General features: G+C 32.1%; 2 protein-coding genes across 2 annotated transcripts; both read left to right on the top strand.

The window, feature by feature from the left end:
* Positions 1–3558: 3558 nt before the first annotated feature.
* Positions 3559–4150, top strand: LOC125599918 (cyclin-dependent protein kinase inhibitor SMR3-like). The gene has a single exon (XM_048772945.1). It carries the CDS (start codon positions 3649–3651, stop codon positions 3973–3975), a length of 327 nt encoding a protein of 108 aa, XP_048628902.1. The 5' UTR covers positions 3559–3648; the 3' UTR covers positions 3976–4150.
* A 1449-nt stretch (positions 4151–5599) lies between these two features.
* Positions 5600–7874, top strand: LOC125599919 (phosphatidylinositol N-acetylglucosaminyltransferase subunit A). The gene is made up of 8 exons (XM_048772946.1): positions 5600–5797; positions 5864–6439; positions 6524–6678; positions 6761–6851; positions 6947–7063; positions 7176–7279; positions 7354–7444; positions 7548–7874. The coding sequence occupies exons 1-8, from the start codon at positions 5681–5683 to the stop codon at positions 7593–7595; spliced, it is 1299 nt and encodes a 432-aa protein (XP_048628903.1). The 5' UTR covers positions 5600–5680; the 3' UTR covers positions 7596–7874.
* The last annotated feature ends 3063 nt before the right edge of the window (positions 7875–10937 follow it).

Here is a 10937-nt window from a genome sequence, read left to right on the forward strand (position 1 = left end):
TATATAATAAAAAACATTTATATTTTTTCTTATATGTTATATTTGAATTTTTCAAAACGTCTATATATTATTAGAAATTTGAAGATTCTCACTCTGAAAATTTTGTGATCAATAGATTTTTTTTTTGTTATAATAAGTTACAAATGATCATAAAATATAACGCATATGAATTTTTAATTAGTAAATATTCAAACTAAATAATATATATATAAATACTAATGATTTAAAGCAACAAGATTGGCTGATCAATTTAGTTGTCCAGTTGAAATCTTTCAAAAGTATGTGAAAGATTAAAGTCAAAGTAAATATGGATTTAGAATAGTAGTTATATTTTACTAACCAAAATACCGAAAAAAACCGAACCGAACCGAAACCAATCTGATATCTGGATTGAACACCCCTAATCCAAATGAAGCCAAACTATTGTTTCATTCTCCAAAATATAATAAAAATAATAACTTAATTCCGCGCAAGGCGCGGGTCTTATCCTAGTTTATTAGATAGAGTGGGTAAACCCAAGAAAAATAAATGGTCCAAAATTTCCATGTGGATTTGATTCAAATCTGTCTAAGCAGCATTGGTGATATACCATAAAATATCTCATTTTATATCTCTCCATGTGTAAAAAGTACATCACTTTTGCGATAAAAAAAAGAGAGAAACAACCTTTTGTAATGTTACTTGAAGAATCTTTGTTGATACTGGAGCTGGTTATTAATTTATTCCAAATCAATATCACATTTATAGGAACTAATATTATAGAACTTGTTAATAATATCAAACTTTTTGAAATTCTTAAATTTAATATAATGCATAAATTTTTGTTGAATGATATGTTAGCACAAAAGTCCTTTTTTTTTACTTGTTGGTGAACTGCTTTATAATAGTTTGTGAATTTTTATTGTACGAAGTTGTGATTATTTTTCAGATTATTGAAATTGGTCAATGGGAAAACATATTACTCCCTTTGGATTTAAATATAAGATGTTTAAGGTTTTACACACATATTAAGAAACAATAAATACAATATTTTAGTTGTTACTTTTTGATTATATCAATAAAGTTTCACCACTCATAATTTTACTTTTTAATTTATATTTAAATTTTAAAAATAAATGCATTAATTATATCTCAAAACATCATACATTTGTATACAAGATAAAAATATAGAACATCTTACATTCGTATCCGGAGGGAGTATTAGATTATGTTTGTACTCAAGTTGAGAACTTTGCTGTTAAGTTTTTGACCTCTTAAATAGTTAATACTTTAAATCTTATTGAGTTAGGAAAAAAGTAAATAACAAAACGTGAAAGATGGAGGACATGATGATCAACCATGTGCGTAGGCATCACCACCACATGTATAGCTATCAACCAATCTTTCATTATCCCTCTCTAATTCATTTAACCTTATCACTTAATCCATACATAATTCCGTGATATAGATATTATAGCCTACGTCATTATTCATAACTTATTAATCTGGAAGGACCTGCTGGTAGACATCGTTTAATTAAAAAAGCATGGTAAGTTTACCAAATCTAAATTTAGTGGTTCGCATTTTACGGCTGAGGAATCCAAGTTATAGGTTTCCACTCGTATCAAGAATAAATTTAACTCCTTTAATTTATAAAGATAGTTTTCAGTTATAGGCTAGCTCTGAACATGAAAGATCGCATCTAAATTTAAAGATCTCAAGATTAGGCTTATGATTAGTAAGTAGTAGTCATAGTCATACCCCGAACTATTGGCTATTGCTGCTGTCGTAAGAAAAAACATATGCCGAAACAGAAGAATAAAAGCGATGTAACTACGACATAGATATTTAACGTGGTTCACCCCTAGGCCTACGACCACGGACAAAGAGATATCTTATTATTGGAAGCGATATTGAGCTTAAAAAGTGCAAGTTTAAGGTTACTTCGAATACAAGATATATATAGTACCATCCTGTATCTAAAACCCTAGACTTTATAGACTCATGGGTCTAAGCCCACGATCATATGTAACATCCATAATAACTTGATGTAACGCTTTTGATGCAACCGAATCGGTATGATGTACGTGACGTAACATCCATCGCCTAAATATAACATCCAGATTCAAGGCATATCAACAGCTGCGTATTCGATATATTATGCTCTTTCTTTACGATACTATAAAACAATAGATGGACAGAAACTAAAGTTAGAACATGAAACATAAATTAGTTCGATTTTCTTACATGTTAAGTTGGCTTGAAAGCATTATTATTTTCATTTAGGATTAGAGAAATATTCTAGGAAATATTCTAAAGGATATGCATTAAAATACAAAGAAAAACACCATATCTCCATCTTAAAGTACATATATATTTTACTGCGCAGAATTGGAATTGACTTTCATTCTACTTTTACACTAAAAGAATCATTTGTACCATTAATTCGTTTTCATATTTCAAATCTCAAACTGTCAAACATAACATCTTCTAAAGTCATTGAGAGTTTAAACATATCATTTATGTCCTGTGGGTAAGCAAAATATTTCGATTTTTTTTAAAAAATTAAAAATTAACTTTCTCGTGTTTGCTCACGGAGAAGGAAAACAATGTCAGTAAATTAATTAGTTTAGTCAATTATTAGTTGGTGCTTTGTTGCTTGCGTGCACGATAAAGTAAGCAAGAGAAACTATTTCTATTTTTCTTTTCACAATTTTCTTTTCTTTGTCGCACAATGGGCCAAAAATGATAAGACATCATCTGATGAAACATGAGAAACTAAAACATACTCAGAAGTTAAAAATGTATCGCGAGGTCCCATGCAAGGCAAAGGCTCGTGCGTCTGATATTCATCAAAGTTTGTGGAGACATTTCTTACCTTTTAGTTTTCTTCCCGATCGATATATTCATTTCCGTTTAGTTTTCTTCGAAAATTAAATCCTTAAATTTTACAGAATGCAAATGCTCAACTCAAAGTAAAAGAAAGAGGGATTAAAAACACTATTATAACAAATGCAGTATTGATGTATGAATGTTAAGACTAAGTACAACTATATGAAACTTTATATAATACATTCATGATCATGCTTATATTAGAGCTTTGACAAACTTCAGTATATGAAACTAAGAGTTCAAAATCGTAAGTAGAATTAGGTTTCCCACACGTAAATTAATAATAGCAAAATTATGTAATTCACCTTTTCCAATAAACACATGTAAACCATTTAACGCGAGGACAATCAGAGGTCTGTTGATAATTGCATTGAAATAAAGATATATAAACATAACTTTGCAAGGAGAATAGTTTTTTTTTTATATTACTATAGTTGAAAATCATACATTAAGCTAAATATGTTTTTTTTTGCTATATATATGAGACTCTATCTTAAACAATGTTGTACATCGAAAAGGCTCTAAGAATTAAGTTGTGCTAGTTAAATGGTCAATTCTATATATGTGTGCGTATACATGTATGTACACAATAATGAGCATATAATATATAAAAGAAAAATCAAATAAACTAAGATTTTCTTTTGTATCCCGCCAATTAGGAGACAGATCATTAGTTAGTTGAAATATTGGCTTTCAAGTTTCGGATCCAACGCACGTTATCTCTCCTTCTCTTTCCATAACTTTGCTTTTCTCTTTTCTCTCTCTCTCGTTCGACTAATGGCAGATATTTGCTGCGTCAAAGAGATCCAAGAAGAGGACGTAGACAAGATCCGGTTACCGACACGACCTGATCAACTGATCCTCCCCGATCACGAAGATCCAACGGTCAACAACGAAGATGGGTGCAAGACTCCAACATCTTCCGCTCACAAGATTCCAGCGGCGAAGTATACGTTATGCCCACCAGCTCCTAGAAAACCCAGACCAAAAAGAAAAGTGACACCGGTTAATGTTGTTAACCGTGTACCGATTGATCTGAGCCGGGAGATCGAGATGTTCTTTGAGGATTTGGACCGCAGGATCAAGAAGTCAAGGAAACAATAAGAAGAAGACCAAGAAGAGTATATTGATCATTTCTAATTTATGACTGTGTGGTGGTAATTGATCCTTTTAATTTTTTCCCTTCATCTGTTCTTTTCATTTTCTGTATAATACAAGTGGCATGTTGATAATTAACAATAAAAATGTATCTCATTATGAATCCTTTATTTCTGATCTATACAACTTTTAAAGGTAAAATTTCTCATGATAGTTACTTGTTTTCAGCAGTAATTTGTGTGTTTCATTTACCAAAATCCAATGTTATGTTTCTGATTTTGTTACTATTTGAGACCTTAGATGTGAGAAGAAAAAAACTGAGATTAGCAGTGGAAGCAAAACATCCTTCATAATGGATCATGCTTCCTTGTTTGGGTACACCTTGCCATGATCGATGAATTGATCAATATTCTATACTTTAATCTATGTGTGATGAGATGTATATCGAGTTAAATGCACATCAACCAAGAAGAATATCGTTTAACTTCACAGTTTTTTTTAAAAAAGAACTAGATAGTAATACATATATTCTTCAACTTTCATGAATGCAAATGTTAAACTGTTCTGTAACAGGATAATAATATATCAGCATTTAATTAAAATAATAAGTAATTATTGATCTGTTTTGATCGCTTATAATTTAGGCAAAACAGCCAAAACCTTGCACTAATTGTCAAATATTGCACGGTGTTTTTAACGACGCAAATGCTGGTTAGTGGACTATCTAGCCTGAACCAGTTAAGGTTTGGTCAAAACAGGTTGGGTCTGCATAACCAACGACACATTTCATATATAGTAAACCAATTATTCATAGGTCTTGTGGCAGATTCTTGCTTCATATTTTTTAACTATGCCTCCAAAAATTCACTACTTTATTTTTTTGGATATCAGAAGAAACCAATTTATTATTTTAGTGATGTTTATACTGTACGTTGTTAAATAAACAAATTCGAATTTGATTTTGCGTGTTTGAATGTACAACAGAGACTCTATAAATTAATACTCGATAAATTAATAAACACTATAAATTACTCTCCGTTTCACTTTAGTTGTCATTTTAGGTCTATGCACACATATTAAGAAAATATTTAACTTTGCATATTTTCAAAATAAAAACATCATTACCCATATATCTAACCATATTTCAACCAATAGAAAATAAACAGGAGAATATTATTAATAAATTTTGCATTGAAAACATAAAACGACACTTAAAATGAAACAAAGTTTTAACTCTAAGACGACAACTAATATGAAACAGAGGGAATAATAAAAAATTTCGGTCTCGAACTGAACCAGTTCAAAATATAAATAAAATAAAATAATAAAATAATAATTTTTCAGAAAGTTTAATGTAAATATTTGGTCCTAATAAAATCACAAATTAATGATCTATCTATACATACATTTTATATAAGTACAAATAAAATATTATATTGTTAATTTTATATTCAAAATAAAAATTCTTCTATTTTTTAGTAACATTTCAATATATTTTGATAATATTTAGTAAAATTATATCGAAAACCACATTTTAAATAAAATGTGTACCTCAAAATAAAATCACAATATTATAGGAGTTTCGGATCTTCACAAAGCCCAATAAAAGCCCACTTATAGCAAGCCCAGCTTGACAAAACACTTTCGTTCTGGAATCATCATTTCTCAGTGGATTTGTTTACGAATCAGAAACTTGAGAGCTTCGGAATCAATGGCGGAACCAAAGCTTAGGGTTCTAATGGTCTCCGATTTCTTCTTCCCAAACTTCGGTGGCGTTGAGAATCACATCTACTATCTCTCCCAATGCCTGTTAAACCTCGGTCACAAGGTCAGTCTCCGATCAAAATCGAAACTTTCTTCCCCCCGTGAAATCAATTTGTGGGCTTGATTGCAGGTTGTGGTGATGACGCATGCTTACGGGAACCGCACGGGAGTCCGATACATGACGGGCGGACTCAAAGTCTACTACGTCCCGTGGAGACCTTTCGCTATGCAGAACACATTCCCCACCGTCTACGGAACGCTTCCCATCGTGAGAACCATCCTCAAGCGCGAGAGAATCACCGTTGTTCACGGCCACCAAGCCTTCTCCACCCTCTGTCACGAAGCCTTGATGCACGCCAGAACAATGGGATACAGAGTTGTATTCACTGATCACTCCCTTTACGGGTTTGCTGATGTTGGGAGTATTCACATGAACAAGGTCTTGCAGTTTACTCTAGCTGATATAGACCAGGCCATTTGTGTTTCGCACACTAGTAAGGAGAACACTGTTCTGAGATCTGGATTGTCTCCGGGAAAGGTTTTTATGATTCCGAATGCTGTTGATACTGCTATGTTCAAGCCAGCTGATGTCAGGCCAAGTAGTGATGATGTTATCACTATAGTTGTTATAAGTAGATTGGTTTATCGGAAAGGTGCTGATTTGCTTGTTGAGGTCATTCCAGAAGTGTGCCGTTTATACCCCAATGTGAGTGAGTGTTCAAGTAAACCAATCATTATTCCGCTATGACTTCTTTCGTATCTGTATTTATGTTTTTTGGTTTTGTGAAAGGTTCGTTTTGTAGTTGGAGGGGATGGACCGAAGCATGTGAGACTTGAGGAGATGAGGGAGAAGCATTCTCTGCAAGATAGAGTCGAGATGCTTGGTGCTGTTCCTCATTCTCGTGTGCGCTCTGTTCTGGTCACCGGTCATATTTTCCTTAACAGGTGTGTGCATTGCACTGATTCTTACAACTCTTATGAATCGCATGGATTTGTGAAAATGTTCATCTCTTTGAACCTGTGACAGTTCTTTAACAGAAGCCTTCTGCATAGCTATCTTGGAGGCGGCTAGTTGCGGGTTATTAACCGTCAGCACTCGTGTTGGAGGTGTCCCTGAGGCATGTACCTTATTCTCTATACATACATTCTTGCTCTGGTCTCTCATTGTCTTTGGATTTTATATGATTTAAAGTTTTGTTCATGATTTGTGTAGGTACTACCGGATGACATGGTTGTGCTTGCTGAGCCAGATCCGGATGACATGGTACGAGCAATCGAAAAGGCGATATCAATACTTCCAAGTATTAACCCGGAGGAGATGCACAATCGAGTGAGTTTTCCTCTAAATATAAGATTTAACATATCATAATCTACTTATTAAGAGAGAAAAGGAGACTTGTTCCAAGCCTTTGATATACAGTATTTTGTTTGCTACCCACCAGATGAAGAAGCTGTACAGTTGGCAAGATGTTGCCAAAAGAACCGAGATTGTGTATGACCGTGCTTTGAAGTGTTCCAACAGAAATCTTCTAGAACGTCTATCGCGGTACAATTATATGCTTACTAGTTCTAACTCATCAACCAGTGAAAAGGTAATATAAAGATTTGATGGTTGGTTAGGTTCCTGTCATGTGGAGCGTGGGCTGGGAAGGTATTCTGTATGGTTATGATCATTGATTACTTGCTTTGGCGGCTACTTCAGTTTCTTCAGGTGCATATATAATCGTTGCGTTACAAATAAATATAAATAAAAGAAATGTCTTCAAAATTTGGTAATGATAATAATCTCTTGATGGAATTGGCCTCAATCAAAGCCTGATGATGATGTTGAGGAGGCACCGGATATCAATTTCTGCAATTAGGGAGGTTTGTCAGAGGTCCTCAAGGAAGAATATCAAGTTAAAGAAACGAGTGATAAGCAGAGTTTCAGCTCCCTCGATTGTTAGAAGCTCTTCCTTGATGATTAATTCTATTTTGTTTCAAAAATTTGTTTTATTCAAGAGTTTGAAATCATTTTTCCTTGCATCAATGTATGTGATATGTATAATTGAAAAATGATGTGGATATTATATGTTTGTATAGTGAACACTTATAGAACAGAAAAAAAGAGTAATCTAATAAGAAAGCAGCTCTTAAGATTAGCAATAGCTCTCACAAAAAGAGAGACAAGAATGCACGACGTGGTGAAGCTGATAGAGTTGTACCAACTCTGAGGCTGGAACACTTGTTCTCAGGGAAGAGAGGTAAGGGAAAAAACAGACGGGCGTTGATGAAAACCAAACAAGGCACTCTAACAAACCGTACTTGTTTTGGTTCTGTTACCATAATTGTGTGATGATAATTGTTTGCTATCTCGACATTAATGTGTTATTTTGTTGTGTGCAATTTATAGTGGTTAGTCCACCAATTCAGGGAGTATTATGATGTTTTACTAAATTAATTGAGAAAAAATTAAAACGATGCTCATGTACCATGAAAGAGAGTGTGATATACATTAATACAAATGTATAATGTGTTTAGAAATTTTAAAACAACACTAAAGATCATAGGCTTCAGTATATAGAGCGTTTACAGAAAAATTCAATATTTTCGTAGGGGTTGTTAACCCACAGATTTTGAGAAAAATTCAAAAATATGAAAGTAATGTTTTAATGCATAGTTGCATCCTTCACTAACATATGATGAAGATTAAAGAGGTTTGGAACCTCTGTTGTCTCCGTTTCTCTAGAAAATAACGATTTTATAGTGGTAGTCCACCAATTTAGGAAGTATTATGAAGTTTTACTAAATTAATTGACAAAAAATTAAAACGATGCTCATGTACCATGAAAGAGAGTTTGATATACATTAACACAAACGTAGAATGTGTTTAGAAATTTTAAAACAACACTAAAGATCAAAGGCTTAGTAGATAGAGCGTTTACAGAAAAATTCAATATTTTCGTAGGGGTTAAACCCACAGATTTTGAGAAAAATTAAAAAATATGAAAATACTGTTTTAATGCATAATTGCATCTTTCAATAGCATATGATAAAGGTCAAAGAGGTTTGGAACTTTGTTGTCTCCGTTTCTCTAAAAAATAACGATTTTATAGTGGTTAGTCCACCAATTTAGGGAGTATTATGATATTTTACTAAATTAATTGACAAAAAATTAAAACGATGCCCATGTACCAAAAAAGAGAGTTTTATATACATTAATACAAACGTAGAATATGTTTAGAAATTTTAAAACAACACTAAAGATCATAGGCTTCAGTATATAGAGCGTTTACAGAAAAATTCAATATTTTCGTAGGGGGTTAACCGACAGATTTTGAGAAAAATTCAAAAATATAAAAATACTATTTTAATGCATAATTGCATCCTTCACTAGCATATGATAAAGGCCAAAGAGGTTTGGAACCTTTGTTGTCTCCGTTTCTCTAGAAAATAACGATTTTATAGTGGTTAGTCCACCAATTTAGGGAGTTTATGAAGTTTTATTAAATTAATTGACAAAAATTAAAACGATGCCCATGTACCATGAAAGAGAGTTTGATTTACATTAATACAAATGTATAATGTGTTTAGTAATTTTAAAACAACACTAAATATCATAGGCTTCAGTATAAAGAGCGTTTACAGAAAAATTCAGTATTTTCGTAGGGGGTTAACCCACAGATTTTGAGAAAAATTCAAAAATATGAAATAATTTTTATGCATAATTGCATGCTTCACTAGCATATGATAAAGGTCAAAGAGGTTCGGAACCTTTGTTGTCTCCGTTTCTCTAGAGAATAACGATTTTATAGTGGTTAGTCCACCAATTTAGGGAGTATTATGATGTTTTACTAAATTAATTGAGAAAAAATTAAAACGATGCCCATGTACCATGAAAGAGAGTTTGATATACATTAATACAAATGTATAATGTGTTTAGAAATTTTAAAACAACACTAAATATATAGGCTTCAGTATATAGAGCGTTTACAGAAAAATTCAATATTTTCGTATGGGGTTAACCATAGATTTGAGAAATATTCAAAAATATGAAAATACTTTTAATGCATAATCCATCATTCACTGGCATACTATAAAGGTCAAAGAGGTTTGGAACCTTTGTTATCTCCGTTTCTCTAGAAAAACGATTTTATAGCGGTTAGTCCACCAATTTAGGGAGTATTATGAAATTTTACTAAATTAATTGACAAAAAGAAAAAACGATGTTCATGTACCATGAAAGAGAGTTTGATATAGATTAATACAAATGTAGAATGTGTTTAGAAATTTAAAACAACATTAAAGATCATATGCTTCAGTATAGAACTTATACAGAAAAATTCAATATTTTCAGAGAACTTATACAGAAAAAATTCAATATTTTCGTAGAGAGTTATCCACAGATTTTGAGAAAAATTCAAAAATATGAAAATAATGTTTTAATGCATAATGCATCATTAACTAGCATATGATAAATGTCAAAGAGGTTTGGAACCTTTGTTGCCTCTGTTTCTCTAGAAAATAACGATTTATAGTGGTTAGTCCACCAATTTAGGGAGTATTATGAACTTTTACAAAATAATTGACAAAAATTTGAAAACGATGCCCATGTACCGTGAATGAAAGAGAGTTTGATATAGATAATACAAAACATAGATGTGTTTAGAAATTTTAAAACAAACTAAAGATCATAGGCTTCAGTATCTAGAGCGTTTACAAAAAATTCAGTATTTTCGTAGGGGTTGTTAACCAACAGATTTTGAGAAAAATTCAAAAATTGAAAATACTGTTTTAATGCATAATTTCATCCTTCACTAGCATATAATAAGGCCAAAGAGTTTTGGAACCTTTGCTGTCTCCGTTTCTCTAGAGAATAACGATTTATAGCGGTTAGTCCACCAATTTTGGGAGTATTATGTGTTTTACTAAATAATTGAAAAAATTAAACGATGCCAAGGTACCATGAAAGAGTGTTGATATACATTGATACAAATTTATAATGTGTTTAGAAATTTTAAAAACAACACTAAAGATCATAGGCTTCAGTATATAGAGCATTTACAGAAAAATTCAATATTTCGTAGGGGTGTTAAACAAAGATTTGAGAAATTCAAAAATAATGAAAATACGTTTTAATGCATAATTGAATCCTTCACTAGCATATGATAAAGGTCAAAGAGGTTTGAAACCTTTGTTGTCTCCGTTCTCTAGAAAACAAACGA

The sequence above is a fragment of the Brassica napus genome, unplaced genomic scaffold (genome assembly GCF_020379485.1).
Source record: "Brassica napus cultivar Da-Ae unplaced genomic scaffold, Da-Ae ScsIHWf_2060;HRSCAF=2711, whole genome shotgun sequence".
NCBI lineage: Eukaryota > Viridiplantae > Streptophyta > Magnoliopsida > Brassicales > Brassicaceae > Brassica > Brassica napus.